This window comes from Myxine glutinosa, chromosome 4 (genome assembly GCF_964187855.1).
Source record: "Myxine glutinosa chromosome 4, kmMyxGlut1.1, whole genome shotgun sequence".
Taxonomy (NCBI): Eukaryota; Metazoa; Chordata; class Myxini; order Myxiniformes; family Myxinidae; genus Myxine; species Myxine glutinosa.
The window spans coordinates 159,775,804-159,793,675 of NC_136264.1; the positions used below are offsets into that span (position 1 = coordinate 159,775,804).

The window sequence follows — 17,872 nt, forward strand, 5'->3', positions numbered from 1 at the left end:
TTATTTCAGCTGTGCGATGTTTGAGGGGTTTCTTGCATGCACAGCTCGTTTCAAATCCCCCCACAACATATCGATGGGATTTAGATCCGAGCTTTTGACTTGGCCATTCCAGAACCCTCCATTTCTTTCTTTTCAGCCATTCCTTGGTGGATTTACTGGTATGTTTAGGGTCATTGTCATGTTGCAAGGTCCACCTTCGGTTGAGCTTCAACTTTCCGACAGATGGCCTCACATTAACCTCAAGCACCCTCTGGTACAATGAATAATTCATAGTGGATTCTATGATGGTGAGCTGCCCAGGCCCTGATGCAAAGCAAAGCTGCCCCAAACCATAATATTTCCACCACCATGCTTTACAGTTGGTATCAGGTTCTTGTGATCAAATGCTGTCTTTGGTTTTCGCCAAACATGTCTTCTGGTACTGTGGCCAAATAGCTCTACCTTTGACTCATCTGTCCAGAGCACATTGTTCCAGAAGTGCTAGTCTTTGCCTCGGTGTTCAGTGGCAAACTTTAGTCTTGCCCTGATGTTCTTTCTGGACAGCAAAGGTTTCCTCCTGGCACACCTCCCATGTAGATCAAATTTGTGCAGCCTCTTTCTAATGGTAGACTCGTGCACTTTGACATCAACAGTGGCAAGAGCTACCTGTAGGTGCCGTGATGACATTCTGGGGTTCTTAGAGACTTCTTTCAGCATCTTGCGGTCTGCTCTCGGGCTGAGCTTGCTTGGGCGGCCTGGCCTGAACAAGTTGGCAGTTGTTTGGAATCTTCTCCATTTGTAGATGATCTTCCGGACAGTCGAATGATGGATTTCAAATTGTTTGGAGATCTTTTTAAATCCCTTCCCAGACTCGAAGGCATCTATAACCTTCTTTCTGAAGGCCTCAGAGAGCTCTTTTGATCTAGGCATGGTAACGCCGCACAATTCAACAACAAAGAGCAAACCAAACTAAATGTCTGAGGTTTAAATAAGACAGGTTCCTCCAAGATCCTCTCTAACGATGTTCTAGACATTTGCACCTGAGCTGGTGCACCTGATTCTTATTTTAGGTATTTGAAGTCGTGATAATAAAGTGATAAATGTACTTACTTTTTCCCCATGCGAAATTTGCATTTATGTTTATTTAAATTATACAATGGACGACAAAATGTAAATGCTTCATGATATTTGTTATATTATATCACCTTTATCTATCAATATTGTTGAAATGAAGATCAAATAACGATGTTGAAATATGTTGAAAAAGTCAAAACTTTACATGGGGTGTACTTACTTTTTCACGTGACTGTAATAATAATAATAATAATACATTTATTTTATATAGCGCTTTTCAAGAAGCCCAAAGGTGCTTTGACAGAGTACAAAAAACAAGTGCAAAAAGACAAAAATCAATAGGTAAATAATCAAAGCAAAAGGAAGGAGAAGGAGAAGGAGAAGAGATAGTCAGGGGTTCAATGCTGTGGGTTAAATGTTGAATGCAGTGTTGAGCAGGTGGGTCTTGAGTGATGTTTTGTATGTGGTGAGTGAGGAGGAGTCTCTGATGGTGTGAGGTAGTGAGTTCCAGAGGGTGGGAGCAGCGATGGAGAAGGCCCTGTCCTCCCAGGATCTGAATTTGGTCCGGAGGGGGGGGGGGGGGGGGGGGTCAGGAAGTTGGTACCAGCAGAGCGGAGGTTGCGGGTGGGAGTGTGTCTGGAGAGGAGGTCAGTCAGTCAGGTAGGATGGGGCCAGGTTATGGAGGGCTTTGTTTGTCAAGAGGAGGATTTTGTACTGGATTCTCTGGGGGATGAGGAGCCAGTGAAGCTTGTAAAGGACGGGGGTGATGTGGTCACGGGTCCGGGAATGGGTGAGTAGACGGGCAGCGGAGTTCTGAATGTATTGGAGTTTATTGGTGATTATTGAGGGTGAACCATAGAGGAGGCTGTTGCAGTTGTCCAGACGGGAGGCGATGAAGGCGTGGATGAGGGTTTCTGCAGCCGTGGAGGAGAGGGATGGACGGAGACGGGCGATGTTTTTCAGGTGAAAGAAGGCTGTCTTTGTGATCTGTTTAGTGTATTTGTCGAAGGAGAGGGTTTGGTCAAAGATAATGCCAAGATTCCGGATGTGAGGGGAGGTGGATACTGGGAAACCGTCGATGTTGAGGGCAAAGTTATGCGTGGATTTGGTGAGCGTTTTTGGGCCAATGATGATTATTTCAGATTTATCATAGTTAAGTTTGAGGAAGTTGATTTGAAGCCAGGATTTTATTTCAGTGATGCAGTTTGTCAGGATAGAGTGAGTGGCGGTGGAGATGGACTTGGTGGAGATGAAAAGCTGGATGTCATCGGCGAAGCAGTGGAATTGGAGACCATGACGGCGGATTAAGTGACCAAGGGGGGACAGGTACAGGATGAAGTGGAGGGGGCCAAGAACTGAACCTTGGGGGACACCTTGGGGATTTGCAGTTATTGATGGAGATGAACTGGCGTCTGTCAGAGCGGTATGATTTGATCCAAGAGAGGGCAGTGCCGATAATGTTAAAGGTGGTTTCAAGTCGGGTGAGGAGGATGGTGTGATTGATGGTGTCAAAAGCGGCACTGAGGTCGAGGAGGATGAGAATGTTGAGGTTGCCGGCGTCAGAGGAGAGGAGAAGGTCGTTGGTGATTTTGAGGAGAGCAGTTTCAGTACTGTGGTTGGAGCGGAATCCGGATTGGAATGTTTCATACAGGTTATTGGCAGAGAGGTGATGCTTGAGTTGAGTGGCTACATCGCGTTCCAAAACTTTTGACAGAAAGGGTAGGTTGGAGATGGGTCTGAAGTTACCTAGGGTGTCAGGGTTGAGTCCAGGTTTCTTCAGAATGGGGGTAACAGCAGCAATTTTGAGGGATGGTGGGACGATGCCTGTAGACAGGGAGGAGTTTATTGTTGCAGTGATAAGTGGAGAGAGAGCAGGAAGGGAGGCCTTGACAAAGCTGGAGGGGATGGGGTCAAGAGTGCAGGTGACAGTTTTCATTCCTTTGAGGAGTTCAGAGAGGTCAGTAGGGGAGACTGGGGAGAACTGAGACAGGGGTTGGCAGGATAAGGGGGGGCAGGTGGTTTGAGGGGGAGCGGGCGCGGTGGTGGTTAAGCTGTTGTAGATGTTGTCAATTTTGCATTGGAAGAATGAAAGGAAGGAGATGCAGTTGTCTATTGTGAATGACTGGGTGGTGGTGTTCAGGGGGCTGAGGAGTTTGTTTATTGTAGAGAAGAGTGCTTTTGGGTTTCCAGAGCCAGAGTGAATAATTTGAGAGTAGTAGGCGGAGCGGGCGCGGGAGAGGGCATCTTTGTAGTGTTGTAGGTGGTCCTTGTAGGCTTGGGAGTGAATTGTGAGACCTGTTTTATTGCGGAGTCTTTCAAGTTGGCGAGCACGAGTTTTCAAAAGGCGGAGTTCAGGGGTAAACCAGGGAGCAGAATGGGTGAAAGAAACTGTTTTGGTTTTTATAGGCGCAAGCTGGTCGAGGCAGAAGGAGAGAGTGTGGTTGTAGTAGTCAGTGAGGTCAGAAGGGGTGTGGAGGTCAACGAAGGGAGAAGTGGACATTTTTTCAGAGAGGGTGGATGAGAATGAGGTAGGTGAAAGAGCGTTTAGCTTACGGAAGTTGATAGTGCGATAATGCCTTGTTGCTGGGGTGGGGATGTTGATGGTCATAGTGATGGCTAAGTGGTCAGAGAGGGTGAGGTCGGAGCCAGAGAGATGGTGCAAAATTAATCCAGTAGAGCAGACAAGGTCCAGAATGTGACCACGGTTATGGGTAGGAAAGTTGACATGTTGAGTGAGGTTAAAGCAGGTGAGTACATCAGTGAAGTCAGTGGTTATTGTGGAGTCAGTGGAGTCCATGTGGATATTGAAATCACCGAGGAGGAGGATTGAGGGGGAGAGGGAACAGAGCTGGGTCAGAAAGTAGGAGAAGTCAGACAGGAATGATGGGTGTGGTTTGGGAGGGCGGTAGACGACAGCCATGACTGACTGTGTGTGTCCAGAGAGGTTAAAAGCCAGGTGTTCAAATGATGGAGCAGAAGAGATGGAGATGAGGCTGGTCTTGATGTCATGTCGGTGTATTACGGCAATGCCACCACCTCGGCCCTCCGAGCGTGGTTTATTGATGTAAGAATATCCATATATATATATTTGGATATATATATTTTTGTTTCACTAAACATGCTGCCTCTTGTTACTGGAATTTAAAGTAGCACTGTTGGACAAATGGTACGAACGTTTCTATAAAATATGACAAACGGAAAAAGAAAAACCCTTTGCCCAATGCAAGACGGATTCCTTACAAGTGAAATATATTGAAGCCTCATTATTGGTTGATTGTCTGACATGTAGCTGGATGGCTGATTACATGGATGATTAATGCAAAACCATGCATGCTAAAGACAAAGACAATTACAATAATAAAAGTTGAAAATAGCCAACATGAGCAAAAGCTCTGGGGTATTTTTTTCAAAATGAGGGTGGGAGGGGACAGACCCACAGACCCAGACCTCAGTCATGAGCTCTTCTGATTGAAGCAGCTGGGCTAGATAAAGGTTGTCGCTGTGCCCAGCATGTTTGTTTACATAGTTGGAACCTTGCCTTTCACAAATAAATCAAATTTAAGTTGGTGATGGAGGTATAACCTATAAAACATGTAGATATTGTATTGTTGTCTGCAAAGTGTGCAAGATGCATAAAATGAGCTTTATATACTGAAAAGGGGAACTTATCTTGGCTCTTCCAAGAGAGCATTGGCACCTCCCATATACACTCAGGACTTCCATGAAAATGTGTGCATGCACTGCAGTGCACTCGGCTTTGATTGATTTTGAAGTCCTCTTCAACTCGTGCTGAACATACTTTTGTTGAGTGTATTTTAAAGCCACTAATTTGGTTTCTACTGCATGTATCTGACAAGAGGTGGTGGGGGATGGACGAAGTAGAAGTAAAGGTGGAGGAGGAGGTTAAGGGCTGTACTTGCCAGATGGAGGAGTTGGCTCTGATTTATGCTTCTTGGTAGGTGATGCGTTCTAAAATGCATTATATTCTCAAATGGAGATTAATCTGAAAAATGGGAGTCCATATTGCAGCATGCAAAAGTAGTTGTAGCATGCAGGAAGCAGTGAACCCAGAGCATAATGTACATATAAAAATAATCTCTGCAGAAAAATGGCATGCAAATGGGCATTATCAAAAAGCACTACGAGAAAAGGGAACCATTACCTGTTGAGCAGTTATTGCTTCAAGATGACAAATTGGCACTTGTCATAATATAATTATCAGAATAAAAAAGTCGTGAATTGTGTTTGGAGCATCTCCCAGTGATGTAATTCAGCTGTGTCGGGTAATCTGATTGGTTGGCAGAAAAGTATTCATATGTGTACAAACTTAAATTTAACTCGAGATTAATCTGAGCTTGAAATCCATTGATTTTGGTTTGGAAAACCTTCACAAATCAGTTGAAAGGAAAGGTAAGCAATACTCGATTGCAAAAAGAGCAAGTTTAAGGGAAGCCAGTGAAACCATATAAATGAACAAACAAAGCACCATCTTCCGACTTGTGTGTTGTGCAAAGCTGGCACTATTCCTTATTACTCTACTCGGCTGGCAAGTGACCGACGGGCATTATGTGGGTTTAGCTAATGTTGTTGCTGAAAATCCACGGACCCGTTTTAGTATTGTCAAAACCTGTATTGAATGGAAAGTGCGAACAATTTCAAAAACACAATGTTTCACTTACATTCCACTTGCAATGGATTCACATACAGACTGACAGACCTGTAGTCACTTCTATCTGATATGCAAGTTGCCACTTGTCTTTTGGCTATGTGGCATGATGAGCTTTTCCCAACCCAAGGCCATGCCACTACCCTCCAGGATTCCATGTGCAGTAACACTTCACTTCTTTCTGTCTACCATAATGCTGTCACCCCAAATCAATCCATATTTGCTTTCCAATTTGCTCTTCAACTTCTTACTGTGATATTTATTGGTACTTTGAATGGCAGGATTCAGTTCGGATTGTTATCATTCATATACAAGTTGTCTACAAATTGCCATTTCCAAATTAAAACCAAAATAAAAACAAGACCGAAAGTCTAACAACTGAGTAGCCGGACTTGTTTGATACTTCAGTTGAAGAGGATGGTATGTCTTGGGTTGGGTTACCAGTGAGCAAATAATGTACATATTAAAAAAATTTTTGACTTCAGTCATGGACAGCCAGGATTGCAAAGCAGATAGCGAAAGAGAGGTGTGATGTGATGGGGGTGAGTTGCTTGAAGGATGAAGTGGGACAAATCGTTGTGGACCCAGATGGAATTAAAGAAAGATGGAAAAGATATATGGAAATGCTGTTGAATACAGAGAATGAATGGGATGGCAACATAGAGAGTAACCCAGTTTTAGGACCGGCAGAGAAGATAACTGAGAAGGAAGTTGAGGAAGCGATAAAAGCAATGAAGAGTAGAAAAGCGGGAGGGCCGACGGGAGTTGTGGGAGATATGTTGAAGGCAGCAGGAAGTTTGGGTGTGAAGAGAATGACAGAGATCTGTAATCTGGTGGTGAAAGAAGGCCGCATTCCAGTGGATTGGGAACTGAGTACCCTCGTCCCTCTATACAAGGGGAAAGGTGACCCTCTGGAGTGTGGCTCGTACCGAGCGATAAAGTCATTGGAGCATGGAATGAAGGTATTGGAAAGCGTGTTGGAGAGGAGGATAAGGAAGAAGGTGAAGATCGACGAAATGCAGTTTGGATTTATGCCAGGAAGAGGAACGACAGACGCGCTCTTTATTGTGAGGCAGTTGCAGGAGAAGTACATGGAGAAGAGGAAGAAGTTGTTTCTTGGGTTTGTTGATCTGGAGAAAAAGCATTCGATAGGGTTCCACGCGAAGTATTGACATGGGCATTGAGGAAGTTAGGAGTGGAGGAATGGTTGATCAGAGTAGTGATGGCAATGTACAAAAGAGCGCGCACAGCTGTAAGGACGAAGGACGGGAACAGTGGTGAGTTTGAGGTGAAGGTGGGAGTGCATCAGGGGTCGGTACTAAGTCCACTACTATTTGTAGCTGTGATGGAGGTGCTGGCTCAGAACGTAAAGGAGGGTTTACCATGGGAGTTGTTGTATGCAGATGATCTGGTGTTAATTGCGGAAAGTATGGATGGACTGAAGGAAAAGATGAACAAGTGGAAGGAATGTATGGAGACAAAAGGTCTGAAGGTGAATATAGGAAAGACAAAGGTGATGGCAAGTGGTAAAGCATGTGGTGAGGTGGAAAGAACTGGGAAGTGGCCATGTGCTGTGTGCAGAAAGGGTGTCGGAGTGAACTCCATTCAATGTACAATGTGCGCTGAGTGGGTTCATCAAAAATGTAGTGATCTGAGAGGGTCATTAACCAGTGTGGCAGCTACATTCAAATGTAAGGTGTGCACAGAGGGAGCTGCAGATGGAGGAAATGTCGAGTTGGATCTTGGAGACGGCGTGAAGCTGGAAGGTGTGAAAACTTTTTGCTACCTCGGAGACATGCTGAATGGAGAAGGTGGATCAGACACGGCAACGGTTGCTAGAGTGAGATGTGCATGGAAGAAGTTTCGGGAACTGAGTGGCGTGCTGATGAGGAGGGGAGTGTCATTGAAGCTGAAGGGAAAGGTGTATGCTGCATGTGTGAGAAGTGTTATGATTTATGGGAGCGAGACATGGGTCATGAATGTAGAGCAGCAACAGAGGCTGGAAAGGGTGGAAATGCGAATGGTTCGGTGGATGTGCGGAGTATCGTTGAGAGAGAGGAAGACAAATGATGAATTGCGAAAGATGATGGGAATAGAGCCTGTGATTGATGCTGTGAAGAGGAACAGGTTGAGATGGTTTGGTCATGTGTTGAGGAAGGATGAAAGTGACTGGTTGAGAAGAGTGATGGAAATGAATGTAGAAGGAAGTAGAGGACGGGGAAGACCGAGAAAGACTTGGCTAAAGATGGTGGAAGAAGAAATGCGGGCAAGGGGGTTAACAAGGAGAGATGCAGAAAATAGGGCAATATGGAGAAGATTGTCATGGGGACCGCAAGGCTAACCCCTGCTCTAGCAGGGAAAATGGCCTTAAAATGCATGTTGTTGTTGTTGTAGTCATGGACAGCCAGTACGTGAATGACTTGGGTAAAAAAACGGCGAATAGCAAATGATGAACCAATAAATTCCACATTCCTGTGCCACCTTCAGTCGAACATCAGCATTGACAGCAGGTTATCTATATTTTCATTCCAAACAGCATCATCTATCATTCCAATCACAAATTGATACTGTAGTATTAATATATCAAAATATAATGTTAAATCACGATTGTATTGAGATATCAAACCAGCGAACTGTCGTCACCAGTTCACTTCCGGATTCGGGAGCAAGATCCATGTCGATCATATTTTAAAATCATAATTGTATTAAGGAGTTTCTGAAACCTCCTACCTACCTTACAACACCCGCTGGGACCCCAAAATGTTCCACAGAAGGTTGTTATATTTCCTTTTCGTAAAATATGCAACTGTAATGGTTACTAAATGTGTGCCCCTGTCATGTGACTAGATCCTCAGCTCTGATTGGTGTACGTTTGTGGGGACATACAGAGACACAAATGCTGTTCTAGATGCCATTGCCCTATGGGCTACGCTGTAAAAAAAATGAATGAAATGGGATATGAGGATGTGTGCAGTTTGATGCATGTGAAAGAACCTTCTTCAGTTTTGTGAAGATTATCATATATAGCATTTATCATTGTCTGTGCTCTGTAACTTGGGCAACACTGCTATTTCTTGTGGGGACACCATTTACAGTACATGTGACGTCACCCTTCACAGGCGACACCTGAAAACGAAAAATGTCAATAAAACTTTGAGGAATGTTCTTCGACATGCAACAAATAGCATCATAGTATCCCATTTCATTCGTTTTTATTTCATTCGTTATCACTGTTTAAACTTGGAATAATAATTTGTCGACACCCGATATATACTGAACAGCAAAAGAAACGTCAGTCAGAATCAATATTTTGGAGTCTTTATTTTCAAGTCATGATCAACACGAATTGAGATTTAGGATCAACATGAAATATTACAGGTATGGTCACCACAGTTTAAACAATAATGTGAAATGTTCTGAATAAGAAAAACACAAGACCAGGTGAGAACAAGGGAGGTCAAAATCAGTATCTTGTGTGACCCCTGTGAGCATTGATGACAGCCATACATCGTCTGTACATGGAGTGGATTAATCGGTTGATGAAGGCATTTGTCACTTGGGCCCACACACTGAGAAACGCCTGATTGAGTTGAGCTGCAGTTGTCGGCCTTGGTCGAACGTCATTCAGTCTTCTTTGAACCTCGTCCCACAAGTGCTCTATCGGGTTTAAATTGGGGCTGAGCGCAGGCCAGTGCATGGTTTGGATGCCATTCTGTTGCAGGAAGTCCCTTGTTGCTCTGGCAGTGTGGGCACGGGCGTTGTCCTGCTGGAAGACATGATTTCCGTGACGTCCAAAATGTGGCACAACGTGAGGTCTGAGGACTTGATCGATGTAGCGAGCAGCTGTGACACCATTGCCTCTTCCTGGACCAATATTCTGGAACACCACAGGACCGACTTTGTGATTGAGAGAAATAGCACCCCATACCATGATGTTTGGACCACCCCACGAGTCTCTTTCCATCACACAGTCATCTGAGTAGCGTTCCCCACGTCTACGCCAAACTCTCACTCTGCCATCTGCCGTGGAAACACAGTATCGGCTTTCGTCTGAGAAAAGAACGGTTCTCCACTGCTGGTAACGCCAATTTTGATGCTGTGTGGCCCACTGTAGTCGGTCATGGCAGTGTCGAACTTTAAGAATGGGGCCACGATATGGCCTGTGACAACGGACATCCCTGTTCTTCAAACGTCGACAGACTTTATCACCACTCATGTGTCTCTAGTGGGTTCCAACTGTTTGTCTTGCAGTTTCTGTAGCCCTGGTAAAGCGATCTTGGATGTGATGACGCACAATCTGTCGATCCTGTCGTGGTGTTGTTACCCTCGGTTTGCCACTGTGTGGGCGGTCATCGGTGCTGTTGGTGGCCTGGTATCGTTCCTGTAACCTGTAGATGGTTCTCACGTTGACATGGAAAGCATTGGCAACCATTGGTGCAGTCTGTCCAGCATGCAATCTTCCAATAGGCTGGTCTCTCTGAATCCTTGTAAGTCTGGGCATGGCGCTGGCATCGAAACACGAATGATGAACACACGTTTTGGAGTGCCTTTTATCGGGAAAGTCACAAGGAGACGCACGTGCATTTTCATTTCCATGGGAATCATGCACGACTTTGTGCCATGGTCGTTTTTTTGCCTGCGTTTTGGTGACCTGTTTTTATCTACGTGTGCACCACTGTTGGTAGTTAGGATTAAATTTAGATACAGACTAATGTAAATAACGAGATATCTAAACAAAATGCATTGATATTTCTATGTGAAATGTTCAGGAATTATTTTTATGAAGTGACGTTTATATTGCTGTTCAGTGTATATGCAAACTTTCCTCTGAATATTGTCGTGAACGCAATCATGGAATTTGAACTTATTTTGAAGTTGTCTTACTTGGAAACTCCTCATCATTACTCAGCAATAAACGACTATCTCAGTATTCTGGTTATTTTGCACCAAGAACAACCTCTCAAATAGCCTGTTTACCACGTTTGGTAAAAAAATGTTTTAAAACAAACCCGCTTTTGATTCTAACCAACCCGTTTTTCATCGCTTCCAACTTGCCGTGTTTGTTTTTGTCATTATTATTATTATTATGTCCCATATATACACATCGATTTATGAGGCAGTACTGATGTGGCAGATGACCGGTGTTGGCTTAACGGTTAAGATGGCTAGCTTAAGATATTAGGGTTTTGAGTTTGAGCCCCTGTCATGCTGTTGGGCACCAAATAAAATAACACCAGGTGGGTTGTCTCAGCCTATCATCCTTCCGGTTTTGGCAAAAGGAGTACCAGCTTACTGGGGTAATAAGCCATTCGAGTATCCTGCATCAGAGTGGCAACCCATCCAGGATCAACTCATCCAGCTCCTTAGCCAATGATACTGTCTTGGCAGCACCTATACACTTGACGGTGTGAAAGAAATGGAAAAAACTGATGTGGCAATGTGACATGCATCAAATAAACTTCTCATAGCACCAGGTTCTGAGTCTAAGAATTTCTCATTTGACCGAGATATCCAGCCCTTGTGATCTCTTTTTCAAAAATCAATGTGGGATGTTTAACGTCCTTTTCTTGTGGGACATCATTGCCAATTCGCTTACTGGGGTAAAACCTGCAGATACTTGGGGGAGGGAGGGAGAGGCATTTACAGAGCACGGAGAGAGCAGAGCGCTGCCGAAATCCAGCGCGGCTTGGGCGATTTTGCCCCTGTTTGGAGAACACCCAGCGAGGCCTTCATCGGGGCCAAGCGAGCAAGGGCGTGTCGGGACCTGGTTCGTGCCATTGACCGAGTGGTTCGCACCAACCGGAGCTGTTTTCGGATGACGTGCTGATGTCCTTTGACTTCGCGCCAGGCTATGGGCCGACCGGGCCGACGTGCACATCGAAGTCCTTTCCAAGGGTGTGGTGCTGACCGGGCCGCCGTGGTGCTGACCGGGCAAACGTGGTGTGGTGCTGACCGGGCCGACGTGGTGTGGTGCTGACCGGGCCGACGTGGTGTGGTGCTGACCGGGCCGACGTGGTGTGGTGCTGACCGGGCCGACGTGGTGTGGTGCTGACCGGGCCGACGTGGTGTGGTGCTGACCGGGCCGACGTGGTGTGGTGCTGACCGGGCCGCCGTGGTGTGGTGCTGACCGGGCCGCCGTGGTGTGGTGCTGACCGGGCCGACGTGGCGTGGTGCTGACCGGGCCGACTGGTGTGGTGCTGACCGGGCCGACGTGGTGTGGTGCTGACCGGGCCGACGTGGTGTGGTGCTGACCGGGCCGCCGTGGTGTGGTGCTGACCGGGCCGACGTGGCGTGGTGCTGACCGGGCCGACGTGGTGTGGTGCTGACCGGGCCGACGTGGCGTGGTGCTGACTGGGCCGATGTGGTGTGGTGCTGACTGGGCCGACATGGTGTGTGCTGACCGCGCCGACGTGGTGTGGTGCTGACCGGCTGACGTGGTGTGGTGCTGACCAGGCCGACGTGGTGTGGTGCCCCCCCCCCCCCCCCCCCAGAATTTCCATGTTTTAAATGCTTCCCAGTGTGAACCCTGGATTAGAATAGGTACACCGTATCCCTGCGTGTCGTAAGAGACGACTAAGAGGGTTGGCGTCAGGAAGGGCATCCGGCCATAAAAACATTGCCTCAAAAAGAGAACCATGACAATTACAACTACATATGGACAGGGTACAGCCCGAAGTGGAGATCGGTTTCTGAGGTTTGGGACATGGATTGTAGGGACAATGACAGGGAGATCAGGAGAAGTTGTGGAAGTATTGGTCAGAAGAAGAGTGGACATGTGTTGTGTGCAAGAGACGAGATGGAAGGGAAGTGGTGTGAGAATGGTGAAGGGTAGGCAGGGACAGAAATACAAGTTTGTGTGGCAAGGGTGCCTGGAGGGCATGAATGGTGTTGGTGTCCTGTTTTCTGAGGAGTTTGTAGACAGTGTGGTGAGTGTGACTAGAGTGAGTGATAGGTTGATGATTGTGAAAATGATGATTGGAAAGCTCTTGGTGAACGTCATCTCGGGATATGCTCCGCAGGTTGGTCGGAGCGATGAAGAGGACAAGTTCTGGTGTGCGATAGAGAAGCTGATGGAAAACGTGAAAGATGAGGAAGTTGTTGTGGTAGGAGGAGACCTAAATGGACATGTGGGAAGGAGTATGGATGGTTTTGAGGGAGTTCATGGGGGTTAAGGATATGGTGTGAGAAATGGAGAAGGTGAAAGGATTTTGGAGTTTGCTGATGGAGCTGATTTGTTGATTTGTAATACTCAGTTCCAGAAAGAGGATAATAAGCTTGTTACCTACACGTCAGGTGGGTCGACGACAACCGTTGACGACCTGATGGTGCGTAGGCGAGATAGGGGGCACCTCCGGGACACAAAGGTGATCCCGGGGGAGGAGGCTGTTTCACAGCACCACTTGGTTGTCTGCGACATAAGGGTGAAAGTGGCGAGGAGAGCTCAGCGGGTGAAGTACCAACCGAGAATGAAGTTGTGGAGGTTGAAAGAGGTGACAGTAAGGGAGGCATTAAAAGAGAGGCTGAGTAGGGTAGAGGATGATGTGGTTGAGCTTGAAAGTGGTTGGATGTCAATGAAAGCTAGTCTGTTGGGAGCCGTTGGTGAGGTATGTGGATGGACAACAAAAGGACCACCGAGGCACTCGGAAACATGGTGGTGGGATGATGAAGTTGGAAAGATGATTGACGAGAAGAGGAAGAAGTTCAAGGAGTGGCAGAAGGCGAAGGGTACGGGAGCAGAAACAGCAGAGCATGAAAGTTATAAGACAGCCAAGAAGGCTGCAAAGAAAGAGGTAGCAAATGCGCAGGAGGCATGTAGGAAAATGTTCTGAGAACGCTTGGATTCGGAAGAGGGTCAGAGAGCAGTATTCGGGATTGCAAAGCAGATAGCGAAAGAGGTGTGATGTGATGGGGGTGAGTTGCTTGAAGGATAAAGTGGGACAAATCGTTGTGGACCCAGATGGAATGAAAGGAAGATGGAAAAGATATATGGAAATGCTGTTGAATACAGAGAATGAATGGGATGGCAACATGGAGAGTAACCCAGTTTTAGGACCGGCAGAGAAGATAACTGAGAAGGAAGTTGAGGAAGCGATAAAAGCAATGAAGAGTAGAAAAGCGGGAGGGCCGACAGGAGTTGTGGGAGATATGTTGAAGGCAGCAGGAAGTTGGGGTGTGAAGAGAATGACAGAGATCTGTAATCTGGCGGTGAAAGAAGGCCGCATTTCAGTGGATTGGGAACTGAGTACCCTCGTCCCTCTATACAAGGGGAAAGGTGACCCTCTAGAGTGTGGCTCGTACCGAGCGATAAAGTTATTGGAGCATGGAATGAAGGTATTGGAAAGGGTGTTGGAGAGGAGGATAAGGAAGAAAGTGAAGATCGACGAAATGCAGTTTGGATTTATGCCAGGAAGAGGAACGACAGATGCGCTTTTCATTGTGAGGCAGTTGCAGGAGAAGTACATGGAGAAGAGGAAGAAGTTGTTTCTTGGGTTTGTTGATCTGGAGAAAGCATTCGATAGTGTTCCACGCAAAGTATTGACATGGGCAATGAGGAAGCTAGGAGTGGAGGAATGGTTGATCAGAGTAGTGATGGCAATGTACAAAAGAGCGCGCACAGCTGTAAGGACGAAGGATGGGAATAGTGGTGAGTTTGAGGTGACGGTGGGAGTGCATCAGGGGTCGGTACTAAGACCACTACTATTTGTAGCTGTGATGGAGGTGCTGGCTCAGAACGTAACGGAGGGTTTACCGTGGGAGTTGTTGTATGCAGATGATCTGGTGTTGATTGCGGAAAGTATGGATGGACTGATGGAAAAGATTAACAAGTGGAAGGAATGTATGGAGACAAAAGGTCTGAAGGTGAATATCGGAAAGACGAAGGTGATGGCAAGTGGTAAAGCATGTGGTGAGGTGGAAAGGACTGGGAAGTGGCCCTGTGCTGTGTGCAGAAAGGGTGTCGGAGTGAACTCCATTCAATGTACAATGTGCACTGAGTGGGTTCATCAAAAATGTTGTGGTCTGAGAGGGTCATTAACCAGTGTGGCAGCTACATTCAAATGTAAGGTGTGCACAGAGGGAGCTGCAGATGGAGGAAATGTTGTTGGAAGAAGTTGGTGGATGTTGGTGGAAGAAGTAATGCGGGCAAGGGGTTTAACAAGGAGAGATGCAGAAAATAGGGCAAGATGGAGAAGATTGTCACGGGGATCGCAAGGCTAACCCCCGCTCTAGCAGGGAAAATGGCCTTAAAATGCATGTTGTTGTTGTGTTGTTGGAGAGAGCAGAGGGTGCAAGACTAAAAATGATGGGAAAGAAGGCAGAGACCACCAACCTGTCGGTGATGGCAAAGTGATAGGCCCATCGACTAAGCTTCATCACAAGATATTTCAACGATCTTGAAAGCCTTTGTTTCCACAGCATCAAGCTGAGAAATATGTGAGGCAATGGAGCCAGCCTAGAGGAGAGAGCAGTACTCCAGATGTGAGATAAATAATGTTAGTCGGTGTTTCTTGTATTTTCATTTCAGGTCATCTCGTCTCGATCTCGAAGATCCATTTAATATCCATCAACTAATGCTGGCAGACAGGATGCCCATTTAACATCTACCAGAGAGACAGCACACACCTTGATGAATAACCCTGCCTGTGAAACACCGGGATGATAGTCTAGACAGCTTAGAGATTTTAACCCAGGCTGGACAGCTTACAGGTGAGTGTTGTTGTTAGGGTTTGCGAGCCTCTGATTGCTCTGATTAATCGACACTGATGTTTGTTTGTTAACGCTGTGCATATCGGGCTAGGGATGGCACAATGTTCGGAAGATAATTTCAAAAATTGTTAGGAAGATAATTTCAAAAATTGCTCGCATTGTTTTATATGGTGGAGTTAGATCTGAGTATTCATTCATTCGGTTTATTACCCTCACCAGAGGAGAGGGTGTTGCATTTGAGACCGTTTGTTTGTCTATCTGTATGTCTGTCTATGTTTGTTTGTCCGCACAGAATAAATGATTTTCTCTGCAACCGTTGGTCCGATTGACAGGAAATTTTCACTATAGGTGCACCCCCACCTGTAGAATTGTAAAAATGATAATTATGACGTCATAGGTCACGTGGTATGGGCGCCATCTTGGAAAAACCTAAAAACTTTGTCCCTCTATATCTCCGAAAGCGCTGAATAGAAAAATAATTGAGACATGGCTCATTGTAAAGAACTCTCCATGGGGAATAAAATGTGTTAATGATGTCATAAGTGCCTCCATTATGACGTCATAATTTGACAAGTACAAAACTTCATCCGATCAAGATAAAATTTCTTGAGTCATCTGGGGATAAATTGCTGGAGAAAAAAATGATGACGTCATCGGTCACGTAGTTCGGCCGTCATCTTGGAAAAACCGGAAAACATTTGCACCTCTTTATCTCTGAAGGCGCTGCATATACAAAATGGGGACATTGCTCATTGTAAAGAACTCCATGTGGAATAACATATGTTAATGATGATGTCATAAGTGCTTCCATTATGACATCATAATTCGTGAAGTACAAATCCTCATCCAATCAAGATGAAATTTCTTGAGCATCATCTATGGATAAATTGGAGAGAAAAAATGATGACGTCATCGGTCACGTGGTTCGGCCACCATATTTGTTTTAACACAAAAGCCTTAAAAATCACTGAAAACACATCCTGGTGAGGGTCTGCAATATCTGATTGCTCTTTCTGGTTTATTTTTTGTAATGGTTTATTTTGTTTGGGTGGGTGGATAGCTGTCATTGTAACATCGTTTGGCTGTAGTAGAGATGTGGCTTTTATTGTATTACTATTATTTTTATTGTTATTTTATACAAATTCAAGCCTGTGGAGTAACTATAACATAGAATGGATCAGGACGTAACAGAACAAAAATAGAAAGGCACTTGGTGGAGCGGATTCTTCTGCCACAATCTGAACCAAAATCTAATAGGCTTGTTCTCTCGAGTCATCTAACCAACTTATCCACCAAGTTTTGTCATAACTAGTCCACAACTTTTTGAGATACCATGCTGTATATTGTTTTTGACCCTATCACTCAATGGTGAAAAATCACCTTTAAAAAATGTCCTCGTATTCAGATCCGCAATCAGATCTTCACCAAAATATAATTAGTTCATCCTTATCACACACCCAACCTGTCCACCATGTTTCATCTGAATCCATCAATAACCGTTTGAGGTATCCTGCATACAAACAAAGAGACAGACAGGGAGGACATACATACATACATACATACATACATACATACATACATACAACATAACCTGGCAACATAACAAAGAGACATACAACATAACCTCCGTCCACCATCAGTGGCGAAGGTAAAAACAAGAGAAGGAGAGGGGGAGGCACACCAACAGCAGGATTAAGGGACGAAATCGAGGGAGACTTGGAATAAATAAGGAATGAGGGGTAAGAGAAGATGCATTGGGGTGGCCAAGATGGACACAGAAGCAGACTCTCAGCAAGGAAAAACTAGAAAATATAATGCGAATTTTTTCTTTGTTTGAGAATTGTGCATTACCAAAAACCCTTGAAGGTACATTTGTGTGAACACCAGATTTATTTAATCTCTGCCATACATACGTCAGCAAAGTGCAAATAAACTTAGTGTTCAAATTCATTACATGGCAGGTGGACTTGTTCTAAAACCTGAGTTTAAAATTAGTGTTGTGCTTTTTTGTTCCCAGGGTTCCACTTGAGTGCAACAGTCATCCCTCCACAAAATATCTACCAAACCAAGGGTGCATACAACGTGGCTGTGATGTTTGACCGCTGTCGTGTGACCTCATGCAGCTGCACCTGCGGTGCTGGTGCAAAATGGTGTTCTCATGTTGTGGCACTTTGTCTGTTCCGCATCCAAAGTGTGAGTTCTGAGCAAAGGTGTGTGTGAGTTCTGAGCAAAGGTGTGTGTGTGTGTGTGTGTGTGTGTGTGTGTGTGTGTGTGTGTGTGTGTGTGTGTGTGTGTGTGTGTGTGTGTGTGTGTGTGTGTGTGTGTGTGTGTGTGTGTGTGTGTGTGTGTGTGTGTGTGTGTGTGTGTGTGTGTGTGTGTGTTTTCCCATCAATGTTTATAACAAATATCGAGCGATGACATGTCTCAATCCCTCCCCTCCCTCCACCC

The 17,872-nt window shown here is 45.5% G+C and overlaps 1 protein-coding gene across 7 annotated transcripts in view; it reads left to right on the forward strand.

The window, feature by feature from the left end:
- Positions 1–17,872, forward strand: part of ZSWIM8 (zinc finger SWIM-type containing 8) — a 391,013-nt gene that overhangs the window by 243,625 nt on the left and 129,516 nt on the right. For 6 of the 7 annotated variants that reach the window (XM_078776669.1, XM_078776666.1, XM_078776668.1 and 3 more), the window contains one exon: positions 17,442–17,617. In XM_078776669.1, the coding sequence (XP_078632795.1) occupies positions 17,442–17,617 (176 nt within the window). Of the gene's footprint in view, positions 1–15,319; positions 15,425–17,441; positions 17,618–17,872 lie in introns of those variants that run through there. The other variant, XM_078776670.1, reaches the window with a different exon arrangement.